The 17,780-nt window shown below is 40.5% G+C and overlaps 1 protein-coding gene across 1 annotated transcript in view; it reads right to left on the reverse strand.

Annotated features, from left to right (window-relative positions):
- MGA (MGA, MAX dimerization protein) overlaps positions 1-17,780 on the reverse strand; it is a 62,319-nt gene that overhangs the window by 23,505 nt on the left and 21,034 nt on the right. The window contains exons 4-14 of the mRNA XM_018560055.1: positions 16,319-16,406; positions 14,810-14,905; positions 14,563-14,688; positions 13,801-13,899; positions 11,936-12,639; positions 7,099-7,534; positions 6,115-6,314; positions 4,790-5,179; positions 4,125-4,265; positions 1,910-1,970; positions 1,354-1,820 (exon numbers count right to left, since the gene is read on the reverse strand). Of these exons, the coding sequence (XP_018415557.1) occupies positions 1,354-1,820; positions 1,910-1,970; positions 4,125-4,265; positions 4,790-5,179; positions 6,115-6,314; positions 7,099-7,534; positions 11,936-12,639; positions 13,801-13,899; positions 14,563-14,688; positions 14,810-14,905; positions 16,319-16,406 (2,808 nt within the window). The remainder of the gene's footprint in view (positions 1-1,353; positions 1,821-1,909; positions 1,971-4,124; positions 4,266-4,789; positions 5,180-6,114; positions 6,315-7,098; positions 7,535-11,935; positions 12,640-13,800; positions 13,900-14,562; positions 14,689-14,809; positions 14,906-16,318; positions 16,407-17,780) is intronic.

Genomic DNA, 17,780 nt, shown 5'->3' on the forward strand with positions numbered 1-17,780 from the left:
GGACTGATGTGAACGTATGCCATGTAAATTGTCAGAATCTGTCAAGACTAGATGCTTTGTGTATGCTTCTATATGCTCAACATGATACGCGTTTACACGCATATGCTTCTAGAGGCATCTGTCCTTTTTCCATTGAAACAGTCCATTTAAGTAACCAATGAGATTTCAGCAAACGCATCTTGCGTTTAGTGTGTTTGGACGCTAAAATGGTTGTAAATTATTGTAAACTGAATGCATCTAAATGCAAATTGTGAATGGATCCATTGCAAATCATTAGATGCAGAAAACCATTTTAAAACGCATATGGTGGCACCTAAATCGCACCCTAGTGTGAATGTGGCTTTACACGTCATTTATACAACAAGGCACACTCACATACCAGGAAGCACACTGGTATGTACTGCTTAGGCTTTCTAGATATTCCCTATGCCAGGGTACTGCTTAGGCTTTCTAGATATTCCCTATGCCAGGGTACTGCTTAGGCTTTCTAGATATTCCCTATGCCAGGGTACTGCTTAGGCTTTCTAGATATTCCCTATACCAGGGTACTGCTTAGGCTTTCTAGATATTCTCTATACCAGGGTACTGCTTAGGCTTTCTAGATATTCTCTATACCAGGGTACTGCTTAGGCTTTCTAGATATTCTCTATACCAGGGTACTGCTTAGGCTTTCTAGAGCTACAGCTACAATGATTTCCACCAGATGAGATACTTGGGCAACGGTAGATGGAATTTTTTTAACATAAATTTATAGAATAGGTGGAGTCCCTAAAACTGGTTTAGGTAAATGTTGACGGGTTGAATCATAATTTCTCTCTGCCTTAGTTCCCAGCTCCACCCACCTGCTGCAAATGTGGCGGTAAATCCATCCGAGAGAATAAAAGCACTAGTGGTGCAAATGGAAGCGTTTAGTTTTGTTTTTTTAAAGTAGGCTGAAAGCTCTGGAAAGGCTGGTGGATAGATTTTGTTAGGGAAAGGTCCTTTAAAAAACAAGTTGATAATTCAAGTATATTTTCACTTTTGCAGCCAAGTTGGGATAACACCTATTTTATATTTGTTACATGTTTCCATTCACAAAGCAAAAGCTAAAAAAAAAAAAAAAAAAAGATTTAAAAATGCTTCTTGCAGTTACAATTGCTGTTACTTTGCTGCAACAAAACAGCTAAAAAAGGTAAGAATTATGTTTTCAAAAATAATTTTTCGCTATACTGTGTGAATAGATACACAACGAACATATAGATGGGTTTTCTCAAAATTTAACTACAACAGTAAAAATGCACTTTAAGCCCACAAACCAGATCATCGAAATGGTATATTATATGTATATGGGTATGCACTTAAATCTTTTCTTACCTGAATGAGCTCCGACTGGTTGAGGGTGGAATTTTTTAATTGAGCAACCAACTTTCCAGCTGGAATGACCTTGGTGTAGAATGGAAGACCTTTACCTCCATGAGATTTTGCATCTTTCTCAGCTCTGGTCTCTGAGGGTATTTGCTCAGGGGGTTTTATGCTCTCCATGTTCTCCTTTACAGGAGATGGCTTTGTCGTGACCTGATCTGTGTTCTGGTCTGGAGCCATTGTGATCTTCACATGAGAAGTGGCAGATGATTTGGATGCACCTCCACCTTTATTCTCTGAAGTCAGTTCAATATTAAAGCCGCCTACTCGAAAGGACTGTGGTTCCTTGTTATCAACATGCTGTGACACAATATTCAGGATCTTTTTAGGATCCTGCTCCCAGCTGCAGTCTGAGATGATATTAAATAGCTTGTTGGGGTTGCTGCTGTCTGTTTTCTTGTGCCTTTTTTCAGAAACCTCTGCCAAAAAAAAAAATTTCAATAATAAAAAAACAAAAAACAAAACACACACTTTTTTTATACAAAACACACAGAGTATGTTTCCCTACCGCTGTTTCCTGCGTTTTCCTTTTCCCGTTCTCTGTATTTGCTTGGTTTATGGCTATTTTCCTGAAAAAAAACCAACATGTTTAAAAGTGTATTGCAAATTCAAACTAGTTAAAGAAAGACAAATTAAAAAGTGACCCTTTCACTAGGTTTAAGAAATGACAAATAACAGAACCTGTAAAAGAGGGTTTATACTCATCTGTCCCACCACCTGTTTCTATGATCTGGGCTCTCCTGCAGAGTTATGGACTCTTCACATCTGACACACTTCTGGAAGAAATCCTGGGTCTCTGCTTCATACTGTGGTTCCTACTGCTAGCCCCTATGTAGGGATTAGTGGAAGAAACCATGGCAAAAGAGGAACCACAGCACAGGATAGGGGACACAGGCATCCAACATTCGTGGAAGTGGAACAGTGTGCAATGAGGTTGACATTGCAGGAGGTGTTTGTAACATTAAACATGATTTAGCACTGCTGGAAGACTGGTCAAAGCATGGAAACTGCAGACATTGAAAATATAAAGTTTGTAAGGCCGAAAGCAAAAATATTATTTTTTCTAACCTTTTTAAAATATATATATATATATATATATATATATATTTTTTTTTTTTTAACATGTGCCCCTGTTTTCACATGAGCTTGCACTCCTTTTCCAACTGCACGTGCTTTGCCCAAAGCTTGCACTACTTTTCCAACTGCACATGTTTTTTGCACCTGTTTTCTTCTGAGCTTGCACTACTTTTTCAGCTGCATGTTTTTTGCACCTGTTTTCATCTGCACTTGTTCCGAGGCTGTATGAAACTGGAGCATCACCTAAGAAAACAATCACAACTTAAGAAGTCCCCGTGACCACTTCAAGATGTGACAGTTAAGCTTTTTGCCTGGAGTCGATTAAACCTCATTTATCAACAGCATTACACTAGCTTGATAAATCTGGTGCAAATATATTCTGTGCAAGTTCAAACACTCGCAATTGCTATGATAAATTCCCCAACATGTCTAATGAAAATTACATTATCAAGGCTTAGACTGCATTGATAAATAAAAGGTGCAAATAACGTGGAAAATGTGTCACTTAAAGAAAAGTGGAGTCCTCAATCTGTTATTCTGCAACCCATGTTTTAAATGAACAGGAAAGCTCTATACTGAGTGCACCTGTCCATTCATAACCTGGGGAGATAGTATGAATTACTATGTCTACAGTCATGAATGAACAGGAAGTTATGTAGAGCACTTCCTTCTCATGTATAATTGCGGACACAGTAAGCATACCATCTCCTTAATTATTTACAAACACTCAGATATCAGCTGATCTCTGAATGCTTGTAACCCGCTCTCCATCCTGATTGACTCGCTGTCACAGGAGGCTGAGCGGGCGGTGTGGGGAGGAGAGCTCCGTCTTCTGTGACACCACTGACTTCTCCCAATATTGCCGGCTTGGCCTCCTGTGACACCTGTCTTTCTCCTCGCACCGCTCTCTATCCTGATCGGCTTGTCACGAGGCTGTGCGGGAGGAGAGCTCGTCCTCCTGTGACACGCTCTCCTCCCCACCCTGATCGGCCTCCGGACAGTTTTCTCCTCTCTGCTGAGCGCTGCACTCTGTCAGAGGGGACACAGGAGCAGTGCCCAGCGGAGAGGAGAGAAACTAGACATGCTCCACATTTCAGCCCCCCCCCTCCTAAAAAGGGTACTGTCGGCATTTTGCCCAAAGTACCATTTTCGGTCAAAATGTTTTGGTGCATCCCTAGGATTTATACCATCCCTAAAAAAATATTTCCCAGAAACTTTTTTTGTCTCTTGTATAAAGGTAAACAAGTTTTAGTTTGAGCATGTTATATCAGAAAATATGGTTATTTAGGAACCTGCTTTCCACTACTTCATACAGACTCTGACGGATGCTAGCTGGCATTGACACTCCATCTGTACTGCTGTTGTAACATGACCAGCAGAATGAATTTGATAACTTTAGCTAATGCAGACAGAATTATGTGAGGCAGAGACAAAACTACGGTCAGTCATTCCTAAAGATGCCGAGAAAAGCAAATATGGACCCTAGTAACCAATTTTTATTCTAGATCTTTATCACTTTATTTGGTTTACTACATGTTTACTTCATGGTTACTACAATGTCATACTTCTTTTGTGTTGCTTAGACACATGGCAAATTGTAATATTCACTTTAACAAGCACAGCTGGGAGGGGACAAAGAAAGATACCTTTCCAGGAGTCTCAGCACAAGCACCATGGTCCTTTTTGGCCTTCTCTTGCGTTGACTTAGGTTTGTAGACCCTTACTCGTGCACATGTCATACTATCATGGTGATGTAAATCTTCAAGATCCGAATCGTCAGGAAGAACCTGTAAAGTTACAATGATATTTAATAGCCATAAAGTGACAACAATAACAGTAAAATAAAAAAACATTAGATGTTCTTGTAGTAGAAATGTAATTTTGTTTAAATTTATCCTACTTTAAAAAAGGAATTTCACAGCCTATTTCAAAACAAAAAGGATGACACCACCTTCAGAACATAAATGACACTTAATGATATGGGAAGAACAAGGCCCATGCACCCCATTAGTAATATGGAGGAGCTTGAATGTTTTTTTTATGCTGCAGCTATTCTACTGGGAGAAGAATGTGTGTAAAAAAACAAAATATTAACCTGAAAAATGTAGCTGAGATAACAAATAAGGGTTTCAAGTAAAATTTAGGAATATCATTTCATTCATGCTCTTTTTACACCGGTGTTTCAACAGCCAGGTCATTAAAACCCAGCGACCGAGAATCAGGGTGGAAGATTCGCCCCTGAGATAACAGATCTGTCCGGTTTGGAAGACATCATGGACCGTCTGCCAACAGATGAACCAGATCAGCATACCACTTCCTGCGAGGCAATGAGAATGACTGGAATTCCTTCAGTGCCAGTGGAGGAAAGGCCTACAGGAGGGTGTGCTGACCCCATGAAGATGCAAGGCATCCGCTGTTGAATCCCTTGCTCTGGACACAAATCTGTACACCTTGTTATGACGAGAAGCCAGAGGATCCATATCGTGTGTTCCCCAGCGCTTACAAAGTTGTTGAAACACCTACGGATGAAGAGACCACTCTCCCGGATCCAGACGTCTGTTGAGAAAGTCAGTCTGCCAGTTGTTGACTCCTGGAATGTAGACCGCTGGAAGCTGAAGTTACGCCCCATCCAAGATCGAATGAATGAACCCCCTTTGCCATCAACACACTCCTGGTGATTGACCACCATGGCATTGTCTGACTTGAGCCAGGCAACCAGTCAGAAAACGGGTCCAGTTAAGCAACGCCAAGCAGATCGCAACTGCAGGACATCAGAAGTTTGGATTCCTACGAAGACCAACAACCCTGCACAGACAGATGATCCAAGATACTGCCCCATCCCACAAGAATGGTGTCCATCATGACAATCTTCCAAGTTATTGGAAGAAACGACTTCCCCATTGTCATAGCAGAGAAATGACACAGAGGCAGCTAGCAAGTGTATGGGCAATGCTGGGCTTTCCCATTACAAATCCTTGCATGCTTTACAAACTCTGTGCCATGGATGTATCAGGTGTTATTTTTTATTTATAAATATTAAACATTTATAAAAAAAAAAACTTTAAACATTTTGCTAATATTGGCAAAAAAATAGTCCTGGCCCCCTCCTGGAAGTGAGATTGTTTCTTCTCTTTTTGCCTTTTTTCTTTTACGCCTTTCTCTCTCTTACCTTCTCTTTATTCTCCTTCCCCACCTTTTTTGTTGTTGTATTTTTTTAGAACTATTTTTTGCTACCCCAGTTGCTTAATATTCTTCATTGTCCCACTGCGCACTGCTCTGTTTTTTTGCAGGCTACCTTGCAAAGTCTTATTAGCAACCCCCCCCCCTTTTTTTTGTGGGTTCATACTCCATTCACCTACCATTTTGTCCTTAGGCAGGGGAGAGACATCTTGGCTTATCGGTTGTGTATGGACAAATCTTTCATGCAGCTGTGATAATTAATTTGATTTCTCTATGTTATGCACGTTTATATTTTCCTACTGGATGAGCAGGACTTGTATAGTGGGAGATTGTTCCTGTTATTTTGGTACCTTGTTCAAATTTAATAAATCATTTGTAAAAGAAAATTGGCAAAAAATCTTGATATCTTCCTTTAAAGTATTCTTACAAAACTAGTTCTTCACGCGGACTACTTACTGCAGGTTTAGGAGTGTAGAGCTGAGAGGATTTACTTGCAGAGGACTTGACCCTCTCTGATTGTCTTCTTTGGAATGGGATTTTACCTTCAATTACTTCACCTTTTTCAAGAACAGAAACAGGTTCTGAATCGTTTTCCACATCCCCTCTATCCCAAATGGGAACAACTTTTAGGGACCTGCGTTTGGAACAGCTGCCAGCTAAAATGCATAAAAAACATGTACAAGTTAGACTAAGAGAACATAGTACTTTAAGTAAAACTGATGTCATTGTTTTGCACAGGGTTTTTAACAAGGGTTAGAAACTCTTTCAATCACAAAGGAATATCAGCACCAGGTGCAGGTGTCCCTGCTCGGACGCAGACAAGATCCATCCTGTCAGCGTACAAGTACAGACACCCGCGCGGACGTGCAGGCCGCATGAGCGCAAGGCGGCGTACGGCCGCGTTCTCCCATAGAGAAGAATAGGCTGCTGCATACAAATCACACGCAGCACCTGTCCTTCCCGGGAGCTGCCCAATACAGCCGTGCACGTAGCACGGATCTGTACAGGCCGGCTGTTACCCTTGTGAATCAGGGCTTACCAATGTATGTATACATAGTCCTGCTTTCAATGACTTATGTACATATCTATCTCTCATGATGAATGGCTCAGTGCTGTGTAATGTTGCACTTGTGTTAAAATACATTTGAACAAAGAAGTTACAGAAAAAAAAGAGACTGACATTTGTATTGTGGACTATATTCCAAATGGGTAAACTTGTTCTCATTTCCCATGCAAGCTGTCATTTAGAAAGGGTGTTAATGGGAAATTTCTAAAAACAAGAACAAAGCTACTACAAAAAACCTGAAAGTGGTGCTAACTAACTCCACTCTACCCAAAACACAATACATTTGACTGGAGTTGCACTTTAAATTTAGCATCATATCAACTGTATATTTCATTTTCATTCATTCTATGAATGCAGCATGCCAGAAAACTCACCAGAATCCCCTGAATTTCTCCTAGGTGTTTGAATGCCTTCATTGTTTGACTCGCCTCCTGGTAATCCTTGCACCGATATACAAGGTTTCTCTATCTCTTCGTGAGATTTTCTGTCCTTGTCCGTCTGATCCGAGTGCTTTGCTGGTTGTGTACCATGTGTTGTAGCACCATGCTTATCTTCAGTGGAGGAATTCATATCCTCACCAGCATTCTGTTTAAAGCTCGTTGATGTAATACTTAGTCCATCTTTTTCAAAACACAATTTGCTATTTACACAGTCACAGCCAAACATACAGGCTTCTTGCTGACAATGAGCAGGTTTGTTCTTGGCACGTTTCAAGCTTGTACATATACAACCAAGGCGGCAAAATTCATTATTGCATGGGAGTGTCTGCTTGCTGATCGTTTTGGGTAATGGTTTGCTTTTTAAGAAACCCTTAAAATGAAGAAAAAAAAAAAAAAAAAAAGAAATTCATATGACCATTTTACTCTGAGAAATTTACTAACAAAGGTTTCCATGCTACCAATAAAGTTATTTTACAAAATGAATGAGGTCACAGTAGCCCTCTTATACTGGCCTATACCGGCTTCCTAGACTGTGAGTGCAAAGTAAGTGTATCATGAAGGAATGCCTGTTGAAATAAAAGTCACAATGAAATGTACAATTCAATCATCCAAGTACAAAAACCAAGAGTGAGTTATTTATCTACCACAAGAGCATGACTTCATAGCAAGTAACAAAATTCCCTTTACTCTTTGTTAGAGGCCGTAGCAGACCTTTGAGCCTGCCCAAGAGAACATACACCGCATACGCAAACTTGACACCAAACTACATGAGTGGACATCACTACATCAGTGGACTCAACATGTAAAAAGGACCAACAGGTAACACATACCACACCTCACAAAGAGGTGTAAATGCAACCATAAAACGATAGCTCTAATCTTTATTCATCCCCATGGAGAGTCCAACTTTTGCACATCCCAACAGTGCACAACATCTCCATAAAATTGAATTGCGATCGTCTTGTGAATGCAGACGCAAGGCTAAGAGATTTCTGCAGCCACTGTATTGCTCCTAGCAGGTTATACAGCAAACATCTCAAAGGAATGGGGACAGGGGCAGGCAAATTTAACTAAGGGCTAGTTCACACCAGCCCCAGTGTGTTCTGGCTCGATTCTGACTGGGAACGCACTGAAATCGCATTCCGGCTGGCTCACTTTGTTTTGGGGCGGGAGGGGGCGTGGCACTGCATTGAAGTCAATGGCACCGCAGTCATGTCCTCCGGCCGCACCTGAACATGTGGCACATCAATGCCTGCGTCCTGGTCCGGTCAGAAAAAATGCTGCATGCAGCTATGCCCCTGCCGCCCAAAAACAAAGTGAGCCGGATGGAATGCGGTCCAGTGCGTTCCGGCCAGAATCGTCTTTGGGGACGTCAAGTCATTTCAAGGGTAACTGTACAAAACATTACTTAAGACATCAAAGCATTTTAACCAGTTACAGCTGTTAATGGTTGGATCAGGAAACATTCCTACGTCTGCAGGAGGTCCACGATGCCCTATGCCAAAATGCCTTATGCTAACACCGGATTAAAGAAAATCAAGACTATGACTGCATAGTCATGATTATTCTTTCACTGCCTGGGGGGAAAAAAAAAGTGAATGTAAGGGTATATAAAAGCAGACATTGGCTCCAGAGACTAATATTGTGAATTTCAGTAGGTATACTCAGAGTTAAAAACTGTCTAGGGTGTCCTGACAATGAAAACAGGAAGACTGTAGGATGCACGATGCATTTGAGAAATGACACACATGCTGTTTCTGATCATGCCCAGTTGTGGATATCCAGAAAGAGAGATGGAAGCAGTTAGTGCAGAATGATTTTTTTTTCCCCCTTTTTTTTTTGTCTAAGTGTATTTCTCAAGGTTTCCATTATGTGACCCTGGGAACAGCAGTCAAGACCATGAATACTGAATCCAGGCACGATCTGAGGTCAACACCATATAATGCTCTGGTGTCCTCAATCTTCTGTTGGCCGGGTTTACAGCAAAGGTTTTCAGACTCATCAATAGAATAAAACTTTTACAATATTAATAGAACATGAATATCATTTTGATCACACATCGCATTTAAGACACTTCAAATGCAGTACAGGACGCTGATGTAGTGGCTCTGCTATATTACACACAAAAAGGTAAAATACTACTTAAAACTTAAATATCCCTATGCTTACTGACTCTTTCAGAAGAGAAGTGCCTTTGTACGAGCTACCTTGGTTTCTTGTGGCAGAGGTCTACGGGGTGAGGGCACAGGACTCAGAGGGCCTTTAGTTTCAATTCTGCTTTACAAGTTTCTTTGCTGATGTTCACCATTCAATCACTGATGTCTCACTAAATATTTTATAAGATAATGAGGATTATTACATATAAACAACCCGTTTTATTGTGTAAAATATATCAGGGTTTACAGTTTATAAATGGCAGCACCTAGGAGTAGCCATTTCAACTAACTCAAGTGAGTGAAAGTATTTGCTGCCATACATAAAAACAAATCACTATTCACCAGCCTAGATCAAAACGTTCTCGGCTACCAATAATTACTTTAAATAGTCTACTTGTTTAAATAACCAGTTATGGTGGCCACACACGTATAGATACGGTCAAATAATTGATCGGTCCACTAAACTGATCATACTGAATAAAGATCACAAACCAGACATGACTGATTAATATTTTTAGTTGATTGCAAAGCACCAAACAATATTGTGCTGCATTGTTTATTATCTTACTCTAAAATAAATCTCTTATTTGCAATCACGAATAACTAAATCTATCACAAATTGCTACGTTTATGGCTACCATAAGATAAGAGGTACAAATGTATGTCCCCATGTATACAGGTATTTACAAATCTGAAACAAAATTTTATTACCTAAACACAGAACGATAAAAGGATGTTAACATTTCACATGGGCCCATTTACATTATGCAGCAGCGATGTAAGTTCCAGTATGACCCAACGTGCACTGATATGCACTTTTACATGTGCTTTCATTGTTTTCAATAGGCACAGATCTGAACAAGCACCATTTAATATGATGAGTTTTGCCACATCATGTGTTAAGGTGGCCATACACTTTACAACCATCGCAAGACCTTAGTCTTGCGATGGTTGTAAAGTACTTAAAAAAACGTACGATCTGCCCATCTTGGACAGGCAGATCGTACTTGCGATGACTGCAATGAGGGGCGGGCTTGCAAGGACGGCAAACGGGCAGTGTGCGCGTGCGCACACCGGCCCGTTCGTCAGTTGTCGAACCAGCAGGCCACTCACTCGCCGAGAATCGTACGATCAAGTTTCCAGTTTGCTTTTTTATAAAAGGATCAAAGAGAGCTGTGCCTTGCCATTTGTATGGCAGCCCCTGTGCTGCACACGTGGCAGATGTCCCCAGACTCCGTATCAGTATAATAAAAAGCTCCTGATAGTGGGATGAGGTAGGCAATCACAATTAAGAAAACATCCTGTGATAGATGTGTCCCTGGCAAGCTATTTCATGAGCATAATGTACATACATGGGAGTCTGTAAGCAGGCAGGCCTAAGATCCAAGATTGGACAGAAGCATATGGTGTTGGGGGGATTGAATGAAGCGGACCTAAATAATTCTGCAAGAACAAGAGGCCACCTTTTCAGTCCCCCCGACTGAAAAGGTTTACTAGTTGTTTCTATCAATACTTACATATTTAAAAAATAAAAATCAGTGATTGCAGTTCCACTTAAAATATATATATATGCTGGGCTCGAAAATCCACTCGTCTGTGACGAGCAGACAGTGGAGCCCGACGAGCAGCTTCCGGGCCGGCCGTTGTAATTACACGGCCGGCCGGGAGCTACAGTCAAGCGATCGAGCGTCTCGAGAGACGCTCGATCACTTGTATCAGAAGCGGTCACTGCAGTTGCCGGTCCCGAGATCCGCTGTGACAGGAGATCAAAGGGAGTTCAGTACACAAACTCCCTTTGATCTCATCTCAGTCCCCAGTATACTGAGCTTGGGGTGATGGGAGGACGCTAATTTGCGTCCTGCCATTACCCTAAAGAGAACTATGGGGAAAATCCCTAACCCCATAGTTCTCCTTTAATCACTGATAACACTAAAATGATGAACAGTAAAAACGTTTTAATCGTCACCTATGGGCGTATTTTGCGATTTTTTGCGGACGCACGTAATTTAAGGCTTGACATGTTTGGTGTCTATTTGCCCGACGTGACCCTGACTTTTATGTTTTACTAAAAATATGGGTAAGAATAAATGTTTTAAAACATAACGTAGGGAAACTTTTTTTTTTTTTTTTACATTTATGGTACTTTTTAAATTATATAGTAAAAAAAAAAAAATACTCAGCGTGGTGATTATATACCTCCAAAAGAAAGCTCTATCTGTCCCCAAACTTTTTTAACATAAATTGCAAGGCTATAGTCCGGTCATGCTGACTGGTGAAATTTTTGACTGACTGGTGAGACACTATCAAATTTTTCAAGCCCTGTATATATGTATATCTCTGCATGTTGACATCCATTTTTCCTCCAGGTAGGTTACTTCTACAGTAAGCGAAAAAACAAATAAAAAGCAAATTTCCTGTGATTCAGAAAAGATTTGTCAATGGTAGCAGGGAAGTTATTGGAGATCAATGCGAAGAGCAACAATCGTGGGACTTGAAATGTTGAACATCCATAAATGGTGACGCAAGTCCCAATATCCAGAAACATAAACGTGCTTCTCTGAATGTCACGGAAAATTGTTTTCCAAACCACCAGTAAAAATAAAAGATTACCTTACCTGCATAGTAAGAAGAGCAGAAAGGGCAATCTCAGCACGCTCCTCAGTGACATAAGTGCGTGGCTTCCCTTGGCATATAGCAGTCTCCTCAAGTGCCAGAAGTTTCATTTGAACTTTAGAAAGTCCAGGAGACCTGTGTGTAAACTGTGGACTCTGAAAGGGAGTATGGTGTAATCCTGATCCTGAACTGTCCTTCCCAGGTGACAGAACACTAGGCTGGACTGTCACATCATGTTCAGACAAAGGTGGTGTCTCTCCAGGTTGAGATGTAGTGGGACTCTTCACACACTGTGATGGAGTAAGTTTTATTGTATTTGGACTTTTTGGTTTCTTTGGGGAATGGGACTTGACCGGTTTCTCTACTACTGGCGCAGGTGATGTGGGCTTTGTTTTTAATTTCTTCTTTGACGTTGAGCCGCGGCGTGTATATTTGCGCTTTTTGACTGGCTCGGGAGAAGGAGGCTTTGACATTTTTATAGAATTCGATGATGCTTGAAGAGCTTGCTTCTTCAACACGCTGTCAAGTGTCCTGACATAACTGGCACTTTTGGTGGGAAATTGGAAGCTAACTGTGGATATAAAGGTCTCATTTTGAGACGTTCCTCGGATATCCTCTATCAACTTTGCTTCATTCTCTAGATACTCATCAAGTTCATCACTGCAGAACGCCGAGCGATTCTTTAAAGTTGTCTCTGAGCTTCCAGCTGCAAGAAGCATGAATTAAGGAAACCATTAGTTGTACATCATAAGTGAGAAAACACAAATACACAATATAGCCAAAAGGTAAAACCTACACTATATGGACACCCCTCCAAACTATCAACTTTAGGTGTTTTCAGTAGGGATGCACCGATACCAGTTCTTAGGTACCAAATACCAAAAGTCCCATTAAGGAAGTCGGGCGGCGTGTAATGACTCGCCGCCTGGCTTCCTTATTAGCTCCATGCTCCCTCATCACCAAGGAGCAGGACTGTGCTCCTGTGAACAAAGCCAGGCCTATGAGGAAAAGATTTAATGAGTGAGTGTGATGAGGAGGAACTTAGGACTGACTTCAATCCTTCTGAATGCCTTTGGGATTAACTGGAATGCCGACTGCAAGCCAGGTCTTCTTCATCACTATCTGATCTCCCAAATGCTCTTTAGGCAGAAAGGGCAACAATTCCCATAAACTCCAGAATGTTGTGGAAAGCCTTCCCAGAAGAGTGGAGGCGGTTATTGCCCCAAAGGAGAGGTAAACTCCATATTAAAAACTATAGTGCTAGAATGGGATGTCCAACAAGGTCATATAGATGTGAAAGTCAGGTGTCCAAAAACTTCTAGTAATAGAGTGTATTTCGTTATTTTCATACCTAATATAATCAGCCAGTTCAGGACTCAAGACACACATGCTTACACTGAGAACAAAAAAGAACTAGTAATTTGGCACATTAGCCAATTGGCTCCTTCCAGCCATCCTTTAATGGTTATGAATATCTAAACCCAAGAACACAAATGAAACATATATTGCAGATTACCAGTCCTTGGATGAGGCGGCTGCATTAGTTTTCACTTTTAAGGCTGTTGACCTTGCCTTGTAACTTCCTTTGTACTGAACTTGTATATTGAACAATGCCATCTTTCTTTGTAAAGTACAAATTCCCCCACCACCCATGTAATAGAGATAAAGAGGAAGACGCGTTTGTAGTCCAATTTAAAAAAGCAGCTTAGGGTGACAACGATGCTCTATCTGTACAATGGAGAGAGTGAGCATGGTCACCCTAGGCTTATGTTTACCTCAGGAAGCATGCATATGATTTATCTCACTACTATCATGTAACAGAAGAAAAAAGGGGGTGCCCATCTTAACGTCACCGTGATAATCTCACCTTCACTTTTCACCCCTGGATTTGTAGAGAATTTATCACGCCAACCTTTAATCTTTGTAAAGTCAGTTGTCTTTCCTGTCCTAGACACAAATGGAAGGCCTGAAGGAAACAAACCAACAAACGTTATTTTATGGCCAAGTACTCCAAGGATAGTTCGATGAACTTGTGTGAACATATTTATACACTTTTAGGGGGTACTTACAAATAAATATACTGGAAGAACCAGACCAGGGGGTAGTTTGCAAAAATTGGCTTTCAACAATGAGTACACAAAAGACATTGGTAAACACTAATCTTGGGAGTATTGATGTACTTTTCAAAGTCTTATTGCAGTGTTTCTCAACATGTATCCTGAAGGTACTTCTGACAAGTTCAAAAGGTATTTGATAGTAAAGTTAAATTTTAGCATATAAGAAATCAAGTTGAAATTAAAATGATCAGTAAAAATATGAACGTTCTTGTTCTATGTTCAAAAGGATTGTATTGCATATACAGATTTGTAGACTGTACCTCAGTGTAGTATTCATAGCTATAGAACAACTTAGCTCAACATAGAACATATTGTTTTCAGTCAGTCAGAAAAGATATTCACATGCACCGAGTAAAAGAAATACTAATGCAACATTACTGTGCGTAATACTACATTGGAATCAAACTGCACTTTACTGAAATACATGCAAAGTCACTGTGCATACTACTACATTGGAATCAAACTGCATTTTACTGAAATAATAAATTACTACATGAATTAATTTCACTGACCTTCTGAGCTTAAAGCACAATTATCCCATCTGGAGTCACTTGTGATGAAAGGAAGTGGAAGCTCAACTCCTAGATACCTCAGATCAATGCTCATTGAATGGTCTACAATGTTTAGCCTTAACCCCACTATTTAAAAAAGAAAAACATGCATTGTCAGAACCTAACAGAGAAAAAGACACCGCAGCAGAGTAGAAAACAGGATTTAAACACTGACACCAAATCACTAAACTGTCTTCATCATCAATACCTTGCTGAAGGGCAGGGTGAATGACCTGTCTGTGTCGCATTGCCTTAAGCTGAACCAGGAGCTGTCTCTCCAAATTTACAATTTTTTTTTGCTCTTCTGAAAGGAAACAGAGAAATGCAAAACGGATGTTAATACAACAATTCTGATTCTGAAGTAAACAGTGAATTATACATGGTGCATTCATTAGTGAAAATTCAGAGTCTTGCAGCTACACTATAAGGGGCAGTTTTGACACGAATGACATGAGTGACCCGTCACATATGTAATTTTTGCTTTAACTCCTCTACAGCAGCCAAAGTCTCCCGTAGTGAAGCTACTATCCTGAGCAGCCCAGACCTGCGGCCTGAATGAGATAACAGCAAATCCATGCCCGAGAATAGCCATGAAAACGTATCCCTGTTCCCTGTAGCCCCATTAATGCAACCTTCATCAAAGCCTTCCTTGATAGACTCAGCACAACGATATCTACATACGGACTATAAAGCAAAGACTATAGGTGTGCTGTGAGTACAATCTGACAGATGCATTGCAAAGAAAGTGTTCAGTCGACTGCTAGTTAAATAAAAAATCTCAGAAAAAAAGTAGAACTTGTTTTTGGCATGCATTTTTAGCTAAACAAATAAATGTAACTAACAATAAATATCAACACACACCTTTATCATTACTTTATCGGTGTTGCACTAGTGGTCCTCAAATCCTAATACAATGTTATGTACCATAAACTGGTCATATGGGCAACACTGCTAATGGCGAAACACTGTCAGCAGCAGAATCGCCCAGGTGAGCCTTTCACTGGCCTCCAAGGCATTACCCCTTGCTGGCCCAGAAAGTATCTGAATCTCTCTAGCAAGGGAGAAACATCTTGCTAGTTTGGCTAGTGAGGGAGTGACTCCATGGAAACAGGAAAGAAGTCTCTTAGAGATCCTGTCGCTGGCTAGTTGTCACCAGTCACAGGATCGCTCATGTGACATGTGCCTAAGAGCTATCAGGGCTTTGGCTACAATGGAGAACAAATATCTCGTTATGGATTTTATTTCAAAAAGACTTCATTAGGGATGTTCAGAAACCAAGTACGAGTACATGTACAGATACTTTTCCAGCTCCAAGACTAGACTAGAGAAAAATTCAAAAAAGTTAGGAGGCAGCTGTCATTTGTAAGGAGCACACGGAGCTCCCGGGATTTGTACATCTCTGTTGTGATGTATAATTTTTTTACTTTTATATAAAAGATGCACTGATACCATTTTCCAAGTACTGATACTTGTCCAAGTACTCACATATACAAGTACTGATACATTTTTGTTTATTGTCACGTGACCGTTTTTCCAAAACAATACAGACTAATGATTTCAGGACAGCGGTGGAGCACCAGAGCCAGGTCTGAGCTGCAACCCTGGTAGTTCAAGAAAATGCCAAGTATCGGCGCTGGTATCTTAACATCCCTACACTTCATACATCATATATTCATGCAGCAGTAAAGATAATTATTAGGTCAAATATTGGTTTTACCTGTCAATTCAACATGCACTGGTGGGTCTGGAGGAGCTAATGGTATATCAGCCTTAGGCTTTCCTACTGTATGAACTTCCAGTGCTTCCTAAGGAAAGATACATTCAGAACATGTATATTATCAAGCATATATAAGCACATTCTCATTAACACAGATTGATCAAAGTAATTGAAATGAATATAAAAAAACAGGTCTGATTCTTCAGAGTATCTTTTTAGAGAAGCTGACAAAAAGTAAATTTCATATTTTAACACACCTGGTCTTGAAGTGGTTAAAGCCCATCTCCAGGCAAATAAGAAGTACCCTTGCAGTGGGGCTACCTCTGCACAGCAATGGTTAGTGTTCCTTTTTGTCTAGGGGCTTTACTTACCTGATCCTCACTCCCATGCCGGTCGGTGCTCACCTCTTCTCCCGCTCTGCTCCAGCTGGTGAAATGTGCTTCGGCGTTCTCACATCTAATGCAGGTCTATGGAACCTGCATTAGACGTAATGATGTCAGCGATCCTTGAACTGCCGGGAAGAAGAGGCTGTGAGGACCAGTCTAGCAGCCTGGAGGAGGTCAGAGGGAGCGGGGATTAGGTAAGTAAATAGGCTTTACTCCAGCCACTAGACAAAAACGACCACTTAACCCTTGCAGTGAGGGGGTAGCCATACTGCAAGTTTACTTTTCTTGTTTGCCCATAGATAAGCTTTAAGTATTTAACATATACACATCTATAGTGTGCTACATCACTACATCTGGTTGCACCAAACGGTTGTATGGCATTCAGGGAAGACAACGTTTTGGACCTTTTATGCTGCAGTGAAGACAGCTGTCTATCTTTAGATAAGGGAAGTGAACCTATTAAAGTTGCTATGTGACCTAATGGAAGTAGTTACCAAAAGTTGTCATAGGAAATGGTTATTTTAAAGACGTTTTAGCCACAAATATTGGTTTCCAAGACAAATACGGGTGGTGGCTTAAAAATGCAAGTTTCCTGGCTGTTATGTGGACCCCACGACTTCATTACTTTCTGAAGCACTAACCTGAAACAAATCAGAAGATCAGTCAAAGTCGCCATTTGTACGCATGCCCTGGGTAAGTGACGCAAATTATTAAAGCAAGAGGATGCATGACCACAAGGCAAATAGTATTTGCAGAAAGAGAAGGTAGCAATGGCAGCCTCCATATTTCTTTAACAAAAGGTTTGCTTTAACCCTTTCACTGCCAGGGCACTTCTGCATAGTTGCACACATTGAAATGCACCTTTTTGGGCAGTTCAGTTACAATTTTTTTTATGTCTCATGATATCAGCTGTTCAGCAAACCCAACTTTTTAGTACAAAATACGTTAAAATAAATTTTAGTGCACACAAGCATAATATAACAATTAGCCTTTTGGTAACATGAGGTTATGTCAAATAAATATTTACCAAGCAGGAAAAAAAAATGAAAATGACCTTTTTTTAAAATTATAATGAG

This window comes from Nanorana parkeri, unplaced genomic scaffold, assembly GCF_000935625.1.
Source record: "Nanorana parkeri isolate BGI_ZX_2015 unplaced genomic scaffold, ASM93562v1 scaffold430, whole genome shotgun sequence".
Taxonomy (NCBI): Eukaryota; Metazoa; Chordata; class Amphibia; order Anura; family Dicroglossidae; genus Nanorana; species Nanorana parkeri.